Below are 15581 nucleotides of genomic sequence, written 5' to 3'. Positions count from 1 at the left end.
ATTATAAAATGTTTATAAATATAATCTCAAGACAACATAGGGAAATGATGTTCGTTGCTTGATCAGCGAAGACGTGAAGTGAACGTGGCGACGCCACATCTCATGCAAACATGCATTGGGACATTTGTTTTGTTTACGTGTCGAAGTAATCTAATAGCTCCTTGTCTGATTTATTTTGTTATTACGTTGGTCCGATTTTAAACCGGAGAATAAAGAAACCACTACAAAAAAACAGTTATATAGCGACGGAAAAATCCGTCGCAAATATAAAAGAAATCCGCCGCAATTAAGAATTTGCGACGGAATGCGACAGATTTATTTCCGTCGGTATAGCGCTGTCGCAAACGTATAACGGTCGTTAATCCGTCGCAAATGCGACGAAAAAAATCTGCGTTTTGCGACGGAAAGTGACGGATAAATCCGTCGCAAATTGCGACGGAATTTTTTCCGTCGCATTCCGTCGCAAATGTTTTAAAAAATTTTAAAAAAAATATAAAAGATTATATACTATATATACACATACATATATATATTTTCACATACACATACATTCATACACATACATTACACACATACAAATATACATACACATACATACATATATATACACATATTTTCATATACACATACACATACATATATATATACACATTTTCATATACACAAACACACATACACATTCACACATATACACATATATACACATACATAAATACTCATACACATATATATTTCACAAACACATACACATACATATAAACACACACATATACACATATTCATATACACATACAATCACATATACATACACATACATATTCACATTCACATATATATACACATCCACATACATAAACACACACACATACACATTCACACATACATACACATTCACTTACACATATATAAACACACACATACACATATATATACACATTCACTTACACACACATACATATACATAAACACACACAAACACATCAAACACACATATATATATACATAAATACATATATATTACCTTATGGGAGAAACTTGGCGATCTTTGGAGAGATTTAGAAAAAAAATTGGCGATTTTATTTTATTTTTTCCGAAAATCTTTGAAGTCTGATGAAGAAGACGACTCGTGGTTTTATATTGTGTTTTGCGACGGAATTTTCCGTCGCAATCCGTCACAAAACAAAATTAATTTACGCACCCAAAATTCAAAAAAATTCGTCGAAAAACGAAACCAAATACATTGCGACGGAATTTTCCGTCGCAATCCGTCGCAATTTTTATTTTCCGTCGCAAATCATCTATTTTTTTGGTGTGACAGAATTATCTGTCGCAAACCGTAGCAAATTGCGACGGATTTTGCGACTGTTTGCGACGGATAATTTTTTTTCCACATTCTGTCGTAAAATCGTCACATTCCGTCTCAATTTTCGGTGCGACGGAAATTTCCGTCGCAAATTCCGTCGCTATATGTAGGTTTTTTTGTAGTGAACAAATTATTAGATTATTCTTTTTTTTATCGATCTATTTAAACCGCAATTCTAAATGCTCGATTGTAATGTAACAAAATAAGAATATATTTATACCCAACCTTGAGCCCTAATTTTAATAGCTTTGTTCATGGCGTTATATATATAACGCATGTATAATTTTCAATATGAAATTCCTCCTGTTAAACATTTTCCACATACTATATTTTTTGTTTTTAAGGAATATCTATCATATGGTTTGAATAATGGAAGAAATAACCGCAGGCATGGGGAATATCTATCATTTATGGTTAGATGATTTTAATGGACCGATCGAATCATTTTCATTCGAAAATTAGTAATTACTGATGTACGGTGTATTCCACGATTCACAAATTTTATTTAAAAAAAAAGGCCCAAAAGCCTCGAAATACGTAGAATCTATTTCCGCACAGCCTTCATGGTATGACCACTAATAAATTGACACGTGTTAAAACGTCCATGTTGGCACATCTGTCATCTATTTCACCTCTCACCGCTCCGTCGTTTTAGCGAAAAGGTCACTCCAATCCACCTCAGATTTGGCACGTTGGGTTTCTCTCATCCCCTTTCTCTCTCTATACAGATCGATAATTCGTCCCCTCTCCCCGCAAATGCCTATGCGACGATCCTTCCTCTCTCGAAGGGTCTCGCGGTCGTTCAGGGACCCACAGGACGAAACTACGGCGGCGATGGACGGCGCCGATGCCGACGAGGCGGTGCCGCCGGAGTTGGACGTGGCTGGGTCGTGGTCGGCGATGCTACCGGAATTGCTCGGGGAGATCATTCGCCGCGTGGAGGGGAGCGAGGACCGGTGGCCACAGCGGCGAGACGTTGTCACCTGCGCCTGCGTTTCGAAGAAGTGGAGGGAGATCACCAAGGAGATTGTTAGATCTCCTGATAACTCCGGAAAAATCACCTTCCCTTCTTGTCTCAAATTGGTAGATTTCTTCGTGGCCCTCTCTTCGATTTCTGTTTTTGCTTGCCGATTTGACTGAATTGTATCTACGGATGGCATAGATTCCGTAACTTTATGCGTTTGCTTGAATTATGGGGTGTTTGATATGTTTGATTAGGGTTACACGGTATCATCCTTGGTTTCTGTAATTTTGTAATTTTTCAATTCTAGAATTTGTTTTAATCATATAAAAACTGCGGATATGGGAAAAATTTGGGTGCGTTTTGCGTTTCAGCCATAGTTCAGTAAACTTTGTCAGCTAATGTATGGAATTGGGTGCACGATTGATGCGTAATTTAGGGTTACGAACATGGCCACTGTTGAGAATAATGGGAGAAGAAAAACAGGGTCGAATAAGGTTGTGGGAGGAAATGCACGTAACATGATAATATTTAGGTAGAATGCTTAGGGGAATTGGTCTTATCTCCTCGTGATTTCTATCAAATTACTGGGAAATATTGTTAATTGTATCGGGAAATTAGATTGTTGGAGCAATTCCCAAATGCTTTTCATCTGGTGTCTTCTCGAGGTTTTAGCATCAGGAATGGTGTATGTTCTTGACGTTTTATGCCATCAATAAGCCAAAATTTCATCCTGTGAATTGCTTGGATGCCATCAATAGGCCAAAGTTTCATCCTGTGTATTACCTTCAACCTCATATATTTGCTTTCCTTTTCAATAATATTTTAGATTTGCTATTTGTGATTTTCCTCGGTTATGCAGCCTGGCCCTCGAGAATTTCCGAATCAGTGTCTTATAAGAAGGAATAAGAAGACATCAACTTTTTACTTGTATCTTGCTCTTTCTCCATGTAAGTAACCGTTTTTATCGTCGTGTACATTTTTCTTCTGCCAAGTGAATTGTTAGGATTTCATTTTCTTCTATATGATCGTTTAGAATCCAAATCATTTTCTGGGAATTTATTCAATACCAATTCCATGAAACTTCCATCAGCTGCATTATGCATGTGTTAGAAATGAAAGAGAGAAAATTGATTCAGTCAGAACCTGCAAATATGACTTTTTTTTCTTTTTTCTTGGTTATGAGTGCGAGTGATGTTATGACTTTCTTTATACGTATTAGTTTGAGTTTGTCTAAGTCTTTCATCCAACAATCACTTCACCGGTCAATGAAGAAACTTGCCAATAATTCATCTTAAATAAATGTTGACCATTGTATTGATCTGGGGGATGGGGGAGAAAATTCTGAGCTTCTGGTTGACCAATTTGTTTGATCTCATAAATGTTGAAACGAATTTTTTACTGCCTCAGATGGGTAAGAAGGCATTTAACCCTTTCCTTGTCCTTGTTTGTGCCATGGAAGACAAGATTTTACAATATAAAGCATTAAAAGAACCGTGCATTTATGCAATTGTCGTAAAGTTTATACTGTTGTAGGTAAGATTAACTGCAGATTTGTTGGATTTTTAGGTTGTAGTTCATTTGGTTAACATGGCCATAGAGATTTGTTATTGTTCCATGGCCACATCTTTGATTCTCCGCCTCTGTTTTCAGAGCAAAAAATGAAAGAATCAATTTCAACGTTCAACATTTCTGTTTTGTATATTCTTTTGTACCAGCGTTCACTGACAAGGGCAAGTTTCTTCTGGCGGCACGAAGGTTCAGGACCGGTGCCTATACTGAATATATTATATCACTTGATGCTGATGATTTCTCTCAAGGAAGTAACGCTTACATCGGGAAGCTAAGGTAAAATCCAGTACGATTTTTCTTTGCTCCCCAGAATCGAAAAGTGGAATCGAAAATAAACGGTCTGAGGGGGATGTCTGAAAATGCTTCGCAGATCGGATTTCCTCGGGACCAACTTCACAGTATACGACAGCCAATCGCCGCACAGCGGAGCAAAACCCTCAAGTCACAGGGCAAGTCGGAGATTTGCATCGAAGCAAATAAGCCCCCAAGTTTTCTCGGGAAACTACGAAGTCGGGCAAGTGTCGTACAAATTCAACCTCTTAAAATCGAGAGGTCCAAGAAGAATGGTATGTTCGCTTAAATGCCCGATCTCATCCCCGTCGTCTTCGGGGGGTGGCTCTTCCCCCGAGCAGAAATCACCCGATGCTGCTGCCAAGATGAAGAAACCCAAGATGGGACAGACTATACTGAAGAACAAAGCTCCGAGATGGCACGAGCATCTACAGTGCTGGTGCTTGAACTTCCATGGAAGAGTGACAGTGGCATCGGTTAAGAACTTTCAGCTGGTTGCGACTGTGGACCAGAGCCAACCGAGCGGGAAAGGTGACGAGGAGACGGTGCTTCTCCAGTTCGGTAAGGTCGGGGAAGATACTTTCACAATGGATTACAGGCAGCCATTATCGGCATTCCAAGCCTTTGCTATTTGCCTTACGAGCTTTGGCACAAAATTAGCCTGCGAGTGACACGCGAAAAAAGGGATAAATTTGCAAGTATGTTTCAACTGTAACAAAGAAGAAGACTGAATGAAATGTATCAACCTATGTATTTATTTGCATGTAAAGGAACAAATGGCTGTTTTTTCCTAATCAGTTTGTGTTTTTCTGTGTCTCCTCCATGGTATGGCATTGAATGGTTATAAATTTCTTGGATTTTGTAAGCTAAAAAGCAAAATAAAATCCAATTGTAGATTTGTTTTTAAAACTCGAAAAATCATTTTATTGAAAAAATCAAATAAAAATCATAAATCCATTTTACGATTTTGGAAAAACTATAAAAATTTTAAACCAAAAACTATCACTATTTATAATCTGTATTTACAATAAATATGTGTATATACATGACATTTTTATATTTATTCAATAAATTTACGCTAAAACAAAATTAATTATCAAATTTTGTGATTAGACTTTTTTTTATATGATTATGCAACACTAATAGATATTTATATGGTAATGTCGAGGGCCGACACAAAAGAGAAGCTTCAATTCATGAGGTTGAAACAAATTTCAAGACAGCAAAGCAAAATTTAGTTGGGTTGATAAATTCCCTAAACTTTTGGGTCGAATTTGTAACAAATCGAAAAGTACAGAGTCGCTTGAGAAAATAACTAATTTGTATTTACTTTAAGGCCCTTTTATTCTCTGTTTCTTTGGAAATTCGGCGCCCTCTTCAAATGGCGGGAACAAGGGAGGAAGTAAGAACCCTAAAAGACATTTCCTCCCTTATGGTAACCATCCACATTGTTCGCCCCTCTCCTCGTTTCCATCTTCTGAGTCTTCTTTGTTCTAATCTCCATTACCCAAAACGGAATCTGTATCTCTGTCCCTGTTCTTTTGGAAGAACGACGAACAAGTCGTCTCTGGAGACAATGCCGATCACCGCCGAGTACGCGAAATCGAACCGGTCGACTTGCAAGTCGTGCTCGAAGACGATCACTATGAAGACGCTGAGATTAGGATTAATTACCAAGGGGCCTGGTGGGATCGACATGACCAGATGGCATCACTTGGACTGTTTTCCGACCGATTCGGAGTCGGTTGCTTCCGCTGAAGATGTCCAAGGATTCTCCTCTTTAGAGGTGTCGTGTTGATTCTCTCTGGGTTGCATGTGGTTTTAATGCTTCTTAGTTGTAGTGTAGAATTAACATGTTCGGCACCCTGATAAAAAGGTGTAAGCTTTACGATTCTGATTCTAGTTTTTGGTATGTTTTGGTAATTCGTGTGCTTATGGTCGCAGAAGGATGATCAAGATGCGGTGACGAAATTGATTGAACAATGTGGCGAGCCTGCAAAAGAGGTAGGGATTGAGGAGGAATGCTGCTAATTTCTGTGCTCTTTTCAGTGCCATTTTTTGACTTTTGATGGAAACTTCACGTGAAGGCTCTTCTTTTACTGCTTACATTCCCTAAACTCGTGTAGAAGCAGGTTGATGAGAAGGGCGTCGAGAATGAGCAAACCGCACCAGATGACAAAAGTAAGCAGAAAATCAAGGAGAAAGTGGGTTCTCCTTCTCCTTCTGCAAAGATTATAGCCGAGTATGCAAAGTCGAACAGATCATCGTGTAAGAAGTGTTCTCAGACAATCGCGGCAAAGACATTGAGGTTGGGGCTGGTGACTAGAGACTTCCGGGGTTTTGAAACGACCAAATGGCACCACTTGGATTGTTTTCCCATTGACTCAGATCCAATTAATTCCGCTGAGAGCATCAGTGGATTTTCTTCATTGCAGGTTTGTCTTGTAATTACAGATTAGATATTTTCAAGGTGGGTAGGATTAGATATGATCTCATTTGCCCTGTGGTAACTGGTATGATACTATGATGGTATCATAGATGAGCAAACGACGATACCATTTCCAATTTCCAGTATCCAGTAAAAATTGCTAAATATTAAATGTGTAGTTGATTCTAAAGATAACTAATGGCATGTCATGTCGAGTACGAGTAGTACCAATTACATAAGAAAGATGGATGTAGTGGAGCAAGGCCCTTGTCCTAGTGATTTGGGTTCTCGCTCCCTTCTTAAAGGTCATAGTGGGTTCTAATCATACCTTAACAAACAACAAAGAAGAAAAGGTTGAATCTATCCTTTCTTCACGGGCCATTCTGCTAATTGTTGTACAGTAAAAAAACTATTACAAAAAGATCTGTTCTTGTAAGTGCCTTAGATTTCATTTGCTTTTTGTGGTTGAAAACCTACTGATTTTTCCATTCTGATTAGCTGGTAAGTTTGTAGAAATTTTCTAACTTGTATCTCCCTTTATTCGTTTTTAAAATGTCCGAACTAGCGAAAGGATATAGCATCACATTTATTAACTGCTTTCGCATTGCAGAATGATGAACAGGATGCATTAAAGAGATTGGTGGAACGCTGCGGCAAGAAGCCTGTGGTAGGTGTACAAGCAAATATCTCTTTTATAATGCTGCTTCTTTCGATAGAAAGTATTGTATTTTCTCATGCATCTATAGCTTGCTGATTTCCTGTGTTAAAAATGAACTTGTCACTATATCAAACCGAAATCCTAGCCCTCAGCAAAATTTTAGCGCTTAAATTGGGAAATTTTGATGTCTTGGGATGCTCCAAACTAACATTTTTGTGCTCATTCTCCAGCAGGGAGTACATAAGACTGATGAAGACAATGATGACTTGGGGGCAGATAAAAAGTTCTCTGATGAGGCAATCAAAAGGAAACATGCTCAGGTTCTTGGACTAGGAAAATTTCCGTGCCTTATAATTTTCTCTTGTAAAGTGAATTTGTACTGATCTGTGATTTGCACTTTGTCATTGCCTAAGAAGATCGAGGAGACAGAAGGAACTAAGGTTGATCAACAGAGCACAAGAAAACCTAAGGTACGTGGGCAGCAATATGCTTTGCATGGCGATTACACTTTTTTTTTGTCCCAAGTTGGAAATTTATCAGCATTTTTCTCATCCGAAAGTGATGGAACCATTAACGTCTCAGGCTGAAATTGAAGCGAAAATCTCTCTTTCAGTTTCTGATATCAAGGACAAGTACAGGGTATGCATCATCTGATTCCTAAAATTTCATTGTTAATTTTTTTTCTCACATGTTTGCAATTTTAGCATATGCTCTTTCTCGTCCTGAATGATGATGTCTTCCCGTTCAGGATGCAAATCTCTTACCAAAATGGAAAGCTTTCCAGACTGTAATATTTCTCGAAAAGGTGAGAAGGAGTGCTCAGATATGAGGAAGGGCCTGACAAAAAAATTAGGTGATATGCTAAGCCAAATGGTACTGTAGTATGCTCTAATGATACCTTTGGATGTTGCATCTTCACAGGATGACGGTCTCCATGACTCGGATAAAATTGCTGCATTTGATTTTGATGGATGCCTAGCGAAAACATCTGTTAAAATGTACGAATCCTATCTTCTGCTTTGTTATCTGTTTTCAACGTATTTCTTGACCTTCCAATTATGATTTCCAATAGTTGGTTTATCTACATCAAAAGGCTATGGTATAATGGTTTTTCATACTTGACATAATATACTTGTTTTATGATATGAGCCTTATCATGAGATATGATGAGGGTTTTATGGCATAATCCTCTGTCTGGTTTACTGATTCTTTATGTGAGTACACCCAAGGTAAAGAACATGAAAGCAAAATCAGAAACACGTTAATGTCTGATTCTATTAGTCATTTTTTTTTCTTTATCAGAGTAGGGGCGGATGCATGGTCCCTTATGTACCCTTCCATTCCCAAGAAACTGCAGAGTTTGTATAGTCAAGGCTACAAACTGGTAACTTCTCTTTGTTCAAATTCCATCTTAATGGCGTATTCGTTTGTTTGGGTAACTTTAATGACGGCAATGCGAAGGTAATTTTCACGAACGAGTCCAACATTGATCGGTGGAAGAACAAGAGACAAGCAGCTGTGGACTCAAAAATCGGGCGGCTTAACAACTTTATCAATCGTGTGGAGGTCCCTATTCAGGTCCAAGTCTTAAACTTCTTCTCCCTTTGCATCTTCCTTGTACCTGTTTACCAATAAGAGCTTGTAATATTTGACGTTTTTTTTTGTGTGGGGATACAGGTGTTTATAGCATGTGGAGTCGCTATATCTGACGGTAAAGAAGACGTTTACCGCAAACCCAAGACGGGAATGTGGCAACTCCTGAAGAATCATTTTAACTCTGGCATTGAGATTGACATGGAGAAGTTAGTTTACTCCAAATTTTTTTCTATGGATCTGTATTCATCAGTTTTGCATGCATTGGATCTCTGACTCTCGTCTTCTCTCTGCTTCAGATCCTTCTATGTTGGCGATGCAGCCGGAAGAAAAGACGACCATAGTGACGCTGACATAAAATTTGCCCATGTAATTTATGTTACAGAGATCCGTTTGTCTTCTCCTCCGGACAACTTGATTCAAATTCTGCCTGAATTCATTTGCTTAACGGTGAAATTCGTTTGGTTGCAGGCGATTGGACTGAAGTTTTATACGCCGGAGGACTACTTTGCTTCTTGAAGTGAAGTACATTAATGAAGGCCTAAATGTTTTTGGTTTGTACATAGCTTTGATCGCCATGTTTTGCTTGAACTACCCTGAAAGTCATCTCTTGCACTGCGCCTAGACCTTGCTTTTGTCTTCAAACAATCAAAGATGTTGTCTTTTTTGTATTTCTGTTGAACACAAACAGTGCCATCAATGTTTACCTTTTCCACCTTTTAGGGGTGGACGTCATGATCCGAACTCTCGTGGGTACCTGTCCCTCGAACCCTGAGCCCCACTGAGAGCCCAAGATCAGGTTCTTTGTCGACGAGAACCTGAGCTGTGTCAATTGGTTATAATGTATCCGTGGATAACCTGAAACAGGGGCAGAGGTGGAGAGAGGTAAGGGTCGAGCTGAAGGGGAAAGGAGTAGAGTGATGCGCAACAAGGCAACTAGGGGGCATGAATGATGTGCCAACTCGGGTATCCGACCCACGAGGTCGAGTAGCCAGGAATCTGAAGGGACGGGGCCGAGATCAGATACAATTAAAAACTTAGATACATGACCTGCAGCGTAACAAAACATGACAACAAGAATATCGTATTCCCACTTCACAAATCAATACAAGCATGAAGTTTTGAAACTCCGACATAGTTTCAATTGATGCTAGCTGATCATAAATATCTCTCATTTCCTGCGGTATTCAAAACCCTAAATTCATCACTCTTTTGCACCAATCTCGCCTTCCAAAATGGCATGCCTTGTTAGAACAATCTCTTTCACAAGATTCCTGTAAGTGAACGGCCTAACCGCAGCACGCAGGAACAGCTCGGGCGGGATCTTGCTCTTCTTAATCCTCTTCTTCCATCTGCCATACCCGAGAATCTTCCATTCTTCGGGATTGACCTTCGCCTTCTTACCTCTCATTGCCAACTCATCCCCATCGCCGTCTCCTAACCCTCCGTTTTCCCTCGTTCTTGCTTCCATTGCCTTCATCTGCTTCTCATAGAACCTACTCGACAACTCCATACTCCTCTCCGCAAGCTTCTCCATTCTCTCTGCACTGCTAACCGCTTTCTTGAACTCCTCTTCCCAATACTTCTCATCCTCTTCTGCATCAACTTCCTCTTCATCATTTTCCAAATCCCCATCCACAACCATGCTATCAATGCTGTCATCATCATCATCATCATCATCATCATCATCATCATCATGATCATGTTCATCAATGTCATCGTCATCATTGCCACCTTCATCTTCAACCCATTCAGTGAATTCAGCCTCTCCCGAGTTCCCCTTAATGTTCCTCTCATCCTCATCTTCGTCCGGAGCATCGCACCCGAGCTCCATTTCCTCCAGCTTAGCCTTCCACTCTTTTGTGTAAGGATGTAAGAGGTTAACCGGATGGTTTCCGAGCAAGAACTTCAAGACCTTTGATTTCTTCTCATCACTCAACTTCTCATACGCATTCACCACATCGTCCACAAAAGCCTTCTGTCTCACCTTCACCATCTTACACAACCCTCCATAGTAAGTACACATCTCTATTCTACCATCTTCATCCTCCACTTCGAACAAGAAACCCGACTCTGTTCTCGGGTCGAGATAAGGCACGATCGAGTTAAAGAAATCGTCTTGTGGCTCGAAACGACATTGGAAAACAGGCTTCTTCACGTATATAATGTCGGGTCTGAACCATGCTGCGCATTGGCATATCAAGGATCTGGATTTGTTTCCCAATCTCCCCATCAAGTTCCACTTGTCCAGCCTCTTGTTCTTCTCTGCTTCCACCACCACTTCACACACCAATGACCATTGCTGCCATGGCGCTTCCTCAAGCCTCCATTTCGGGTGTCTAGCGAAAACCCAAAAGTACCTCAAGCCCACACCTTTATCCAACTGTGTCACCCTCTTCTGGAAATCAGTGTTCATCTCATGCTGCTCGATCTTTTCCCATTCTTCATGGTCCTTCACTTCACCCATCATGCTGACACACTTGTCGGAGAGTGTCCCTCGAACAGGGTCGCCAACCACAACGCCACGCCATGAGTACGGCCCGAACTCTCCGTACTTGAACCAGTCGTACGGATGTCTCAACCTCGGGTCGTCTTTGTCCATGAACCGAACCATGCGGTCGTACCCAAGCCCTATCATCTCCAGTTCCTCCTCCGTGAACTTGTCTGGATGGTTACTGAGGATGCTACGGCGACTACGGTTAGGGTTATTGTACAGTCTGTAAAACAGAGACTCGGTGAGCTTCTTCGACTTGATTCGCGCGTTCCGCTTCGCCTCGCGTCTCATCTCCGCGTTTCCCTCAATCCGTCCGCCGGAGGAGCCTCCGGGCTTATTTTTGCTCCGGCCCGCCATCGTCCGCACGTCTCGCCGGAATTCGCCATCATTTTTGCGGGAAAGCGCTGGGATTTCGGCCGGAGACGGGAAATCTCCACCGGAAACCGCCAAAACTAATCCCCCACGAAATGGGTACTCAAAATTGAGGGTTTTTCTTCGGCGGAGAGAGCTGGGTAGAGGCTGCGGATAGGGGAAGAAGCTAGGGTTCAGGGTTTTGGAGAAGGCCAAGTCTTGACGCAGCATTTTCTAAAACCAAAACACTACAGGACGAGGAAAGCGGTAAATAGATTATAGAGATGAGAGCTGCGACGTCGTTTTGCGATAGTCCGATCCGAAAGCCATAAGAAAGAACCAAGCTTTTACTCTCTTAGGACCCGAATACCACGCCCTCGGAGCTCCTTATGGCGAAACGGATCCACCTGACGGAGCTTGGTTGCATCGCGTGCGAGGAGCTTAGCGAGCTCGGCGCGGGCAAGGAAGGTTGGCTCGTGGATGACCCGAACCTTCTCTGCGCGCTCGATTCGCATTCTCTGGCTATTGCCAATCGATTTCTCATCCTGGTCGTCACCTGGGCCGATCCCGACGCGCCGCGAGTCAAGATCAGACCCGATTTGTCTCCGATCGAGGCCGAGTCGATCACGGCGATCGAGTGGCTCGTTTTCGATGATGTCAGAGTTATCGCTGCCGGGACCTCTTGTGGGTATCTTTTGGTTTACTCTCTCGCCGGTGATCTCATACACAAGCAGGTACGAGTTCATTTGTGAATGGAAGTATGGAACTTTGGATTGAGAAGTTGAATTTTCAGATTAAAACCCATGATCTTGTCTGGTGTGATTATGATGAACTGTAGAACATTTTAGTATCAAAAGAACCATTGTGCTTAACGCTATAATTTCTTTGTTGGGGTTTACCAGTTGAGATCATTAGCTTTGGATTCAAGCAATCTTGTTGGTGAGGTATCTGAATATTGTGTTATTACAGTTGGTATATCCCAGCCGTATCTTGAAACTAAGAGTACGAGGAACTAAGAAAGATGTAATCCAAGAGACATCCTCCGAAGAGTTCTGCATTGTAATGCCCGGTATCATTGCCCGCTTCGACGGGTCGAATATTCAGGTTTGTTGTCAATCTCATATTTCCTGTTGAGCCAATTGATCAAAAGATCTAAATGGATCCGTTCCTATCTCAATGCAACTCGAACCCTCTCCAGTTTTTCTTTTTTCTTTTTCTGGGAGTGTTTTTTTTAATTGTAATAAGAGCTGAGACCTGTGGACTTTTTCGTTTGCCTGTAGAGCATGCTTCAGAAATGGTTTCAAGAATCAAATTCACATTTTTGGGACCAAAAAAGTAAGAAGGGTAGTTCAGATGAACCTGGAAATTCTCACCAGCGGTTACCGTATCAGATATGGAACGTGAACAAGTATGGAACTTGTGCAGATGCTGCTATCACTGGCATAATGCCTCCTCCATTGCTGGAACTTCAGGTGACTGAGTGCCTATCTATTCTTTGTCCGAATAGCCTATTGATTGTCTTAGAATTTTTCGTAAATTTGATATTTGAAATGAATCCGAATGTTGTTTCTGCTTATCATAGGCTTGAGTTGGATTACTGTCTCTGCTGGTGGAAAATTGAATAACAAGACGTTTCAGAAATCATTCCGGTTTTGAATTTTGGCTGATTTTGTTCTTTGACAGTCAAGTCAACGTTATTATTGTGCAGTGACCATAGGAGAAGATGCTGTAATCTCAGCTTACAGGTTAGCAATATTGGCAGCAACGTTCATATCTTATTTATCCGTAATGTTCTGTTCGTTAACACGTTCTCTCTCTTTATTCCCCCTTTAAAAAGGCTCTCCGAAGACAGAAGTAGATCACTAGTTGGGGCCATTCTTTCAAAAGTTGTGCCGGCAACAGTCTCAACCATAGCTTCTTTTTCTAAAATGATATGGAGAAGTGATCAATCTCCGAAGAAAAAGCCTCAAGCAAAGACTCAATCGTTTGCTCGAGGTAAATTTCATCTGTATCCTTTTTGCTGCTCTCTATAAGCAAACACCTTTAGAGGTTTGAAATGCTTGAACGTGAAATTGAGAAGCAATCTCTCAACATCTTTTGCCCAAATTTCGGGTCAATGGTAGGAACCAACTCTTTCTGAGAAAGCAAGGAAAGGAACTGATCATGATTCGGTCGAAAATAATCCTTCGAAGTAAATGTCTTGTCCATCTAATCGTCTTGCTAAACTTCTGTTTTCACATCTTTGTTGTTGGGATACAACTGATTATAATGTCATTTGATAATTTGGTAGCTTTTTCAATAATCTAATGAACTTTTTTCATTCCCTTTCGTGCCCTTTACGTTGCATTGCCTCGGAAGTTTGACAATGTTAGGAGGCTTAAATCATTGCTGTGTTAACATACAGAACTCATTGCTTATGATCATATTTCGCTTACTTACATGTTAAGAAAAATGCAATGCAGCTTCCTCGTTGACATGCATAAAGGACTACCCGAGAAAGGGCGAGAAGTTGACACTGTCCCCGAGTGGCACACTTGCTGCAATAACAGATTCTCTTGGTCGGATACTACTGCTGGACACTCAGGCCCTCGTGGTGGTCCGGCTATGGAAGGTTCATGCCCACTTTCTGAGTCTTCTTTCTGGACATCGTTTTTCTTCATTCGACGTCTCTTAGCTACCAAAACTCTCTTTCCCAGGGATACCGAGACGCTAGCTGTGTGTTCATGGAGATGTTAGTCAAGAAAGATAAAGGAAAATCTATTTCGTACACAGAGCCGGTTAAGGGCGATTACTGTCTGTGCTTAGCCATTCACGCACCACGGAAAGGAATCATCGAGGTACAATCCCGTCACAAATGCAATTCGGAATCTGGTTGAATGGAGTCGATGATATACTTGTCTGGATTAACCAACAGGTGTGGCAGATGAGAACAGGGCCTCGGCTTCTGACAATCCAATGTGCCAAAGGTAGCAAATTGTTGCAGCCGAGTTACAGGTTTGGATCAACTTCACCATCGTCATCTTCCCCTTATATTCCTCTTGAAGTGTTCTTGTTGAATGGAGACTCTGGCCAGATCTCTATGCTCAACCGGTCTCTCCATTAATAAGTAGAAACAATTATTTGTTTTTGGTTTTTTTTTTTAAGATCACTTGTTGAATAAACATTTAATTTTATTTTATTTACAGCTGCTTAATGGTTATCACTTTCTTGTGTATATCTAACGGCTGAAGTATGTAACTGATCAAAGAAAAGACCAGGGCTTCTCCAGACATTTTGTTCTTGGGACTTGATCTAGGGTTATGTCCGAATTTTGCATATTTCATGATTGATTTCCAATACTTCATATATTATTGTTCCTTACTTAGATTGACGGAAAGTACTTGTAATAGAAAAAATAAAAATAAAATGCAGGGAGCAAGTCAATAAACAAATACAAAATAAGAAAAAAATGAGAATTTGACATAAAAATTCCGCTATTTGAAAACGGTAGAAATTGAACGATCCGAAACAGCAATTAGAAATTAATTTGACATTATATAATCGAATATAATAATCGGGATAATTCAATCGTCCCTATCAGAGAATATATGTGATGGAAAAAAAAGCATATAGTTTGCATCCAAAACAAGGTGAGTCATGCAAGTGTCGACAAGCACTTTTTTGTCGGGGCACTCGTCATTACGATTTAATTAATATATTATAAATTTAGAAATATGATAATTGGATTTGGACCGAACATGAAATATATAACATGGAAAATCATTTGGTCACATCACACCACTTCGATAATGCTTCACGAGGCATCCCACTCGAGTCTAATTATATACATATATATATATATATATATATATATATATGTATATATATATA

At 40.4% G+C, this 15581-nt stretch overlaps 4 protein-coding genes across 6 annotated transcripts; 3 read left to right on the top strand and 1 right to left on the bottom strand.

The window, feature by feature from the left end:
- Positions 1 to 2066: 2066 nt before the first annotated feature.
- Positions 2067 to 5005, top strand: LOC104822567 (tubby-like F-box protein 7). The gene is made up of 4 exons (XM_010553822.2): positions 2067 to 2446; positions 3187 to 3274; positions 4043 to 4172; positions 4267 to 5005. Exons 1-4 carry the CDS (start codon positions 2120 to 2122, stop codon positions 4856 to 4858), a joined length of 1137 nt encoding a protein of 378 aa, XP_010552124.1. The 5' UTR covers positions 2067 to 2119; the 3' UTR covers positions 4859 to 5005.
- A 567-nt stretch (positions 5006 to 5572) lies between these two features.
- On the top strand, positions 5573 to 9604 carry LOC104822566 (polynucleotide 3'-phosphatase ZDP). Of its 3 annotated transcripts, none has more exons than XM_010553821.2 (14): positions 5573 to 5973; positions 6132 to 6191; positions 6320 to 6622; positions 7226 to 7282; positions 7504 to 7593; positions 7690 to 7743; positions 7856 to 7912; positions 8022 to 8078; positions 8195 to 8271; positions 8576 to 8657; positions 8735 to 8851; positions 8951 to 9075; positions 9166 to 9235; positions 9338 to 9604. In XM_010553821.2, exons 1-14 carry the CDS (start codon positions 5620 to 5622, stop codon positions 9383 to 9385), a joined length of 1551 nt encoding a protein of 516 aa, XP_010552123.1. In that variant the 5' UTR covers positions 5573 to 5619; the 3' UTR covers positions 9386 to 9604. The 3 variants fall into 3 exon arrangements, with proteins under 3 accessions (XP_010552123.1, XP_010552122.1, XP_010552121.1); XM_010553820.2 differs by having other exon boundaries at positions 6314 to 6622; positions 7507 to 7593; XM_010553819.2 differs by having other exon boundaries at positions 6314 to 6622.
- A 281-nt stretch (positions 9605 to 9885) lies between these two features.
- LOC104822565 lies at positions 9886 to 11972 on the bottom strand. The gene has a single exon (XM_010553818.2). The coding sequence runs from the start codon at positions 11940 to 11942 to the stop codon at positions 10071 to 10073; it is 1872 nt and encodes a 623-aa protein (XP_010552120.1). The 5' UTR covers positions 11943 to 11972; the 3' UTR covers positions 9886 to 10070.
- A 24-nt stretch (positions 11973 to 11996) lies between these two features.
- On the top strand, positions 11997 to 14999 carry LOC104822564 (rab3 GTPase-activating protein non-catalytic subunit). The gene is made up of 8 exons (XM_010553817.1): positions 11997 to 12445; positions 12681 to 12815; positions 12992 to 13183; positions 13395 to 13456; positions 13549 to 13706; positions 14174 to 14322; positions 14408 to 14548; positions 14626 to 14999. The coding sequence occupies exons 1-8, from the start codon at positions 12101 to 12103 to the stop codon at positions 14812 to 14814; spliced, it is 1371 nt and encodes a 456-aa protein (XP_010552119.1). The 5' UTR covers positions 11997 to 12100; the 3' UTR covers positions 14815 to 14999.
- The last annotated feature ends 582 nt before the right edge of the window (positions 15000 to 15581 follow it).

The sequence above is a fragment of the Tarenaya hassleriana genome, unplaced genomic scaffold (genome assembly GCF_000463585.1).
Source record: "Tarenaya hassleriana unplaced genomic scaffold, ASM46358v1 Cleome37, whole genome shotgun sequence".
In the NCBI taxonomy this organism is placed as follows: Eukaryota; Viridiplantae; Streptophyta; class Magnoliopsida; order Brassicales; family Cleomaceae; genus Tarenaya; species Tarenaya hassleriana.
The sequence above is the reverse complement of the archived record's forward strand: the minus strand, read 5'-3'. Positions and strand labels throughout refer to the sequence as shown.

Excerpts from the sequence above, each read along its gene's own strand:
- LOC104822567 (XM_010553822.2), top strand. The coding sequence starts at position 2,120 with ATGCCTATGCGACGATCCTTCCTCTCTCGAAGGGTCTCGCGGTCGTTC. Across the intron at positions 2,447-3,186 it reads TCCCTTCTTGTCTCAAATTG|CCTGGCCCTCGAGAATTTCC; the intron begins GTAGATTTCTTC and ends TCGGTTATGCAG. Across the intron at positions 4,173-4,266 it reads GCTTACATCGGGAAGCTAAG|ATCGGATTTCCTCGGGACCA; the intron begins GTAAAATCCAGT and ends AATGCTTCGCAG.
- LOC104822566 (XM_010553819.2), top strand. The coding sequence starts at position 5,620 with ATGGTAACCATCCACATTGTTCGCCCCTCTCCTCGTTTCCATCTTCTG. Across the intron at positions 7,744-7,855 it reads AGAGCACAAGAAAACCTAAG|GCTGAAATTGAAGCGAAAAT; the intron begins GTACGTGGGCAG and ends TTAACGTCTCAG. Across the intron at positions 8,272-8,575 it reads GCGAAAACATCTGTTAAAAT|AGTAGGGGCGGATGCATGGT; the intron begins GTACGAATCCTA and ends TTTCTTTATCAG.
- LOC104822565 (XM_010553818.2), bottom strand. The coding sequence starts at position 11,942 with ATGCTGCGTCAAGACTTGGCCTTCTCCAAAACCCTGAACCCTAGCTTC.
- LOC104822564 (XM_010553817.1), top strand. The coding sequence starts at position 12,101 with ATGGCGAAACGGATCCACCTGACGGAGCTTGGTTGCATCGCGTGCGAG. Across the intron at positions 13,457-13,548 it reads GCTGTAATCTCAGCTTACAG|GCTCTCCGAAGACAGAAGTA; the intron begins GTTAGCAATATT and ends CCCTTTAAAAAG. Across the intron at positions 14,323-14,407 it reads TGGTGGTCCGGCTATGGAAG|GGATACCGAGACGCTAGCTG; the intron begins GTTCATGCCCAC and ends TCTCTTTCCCAG.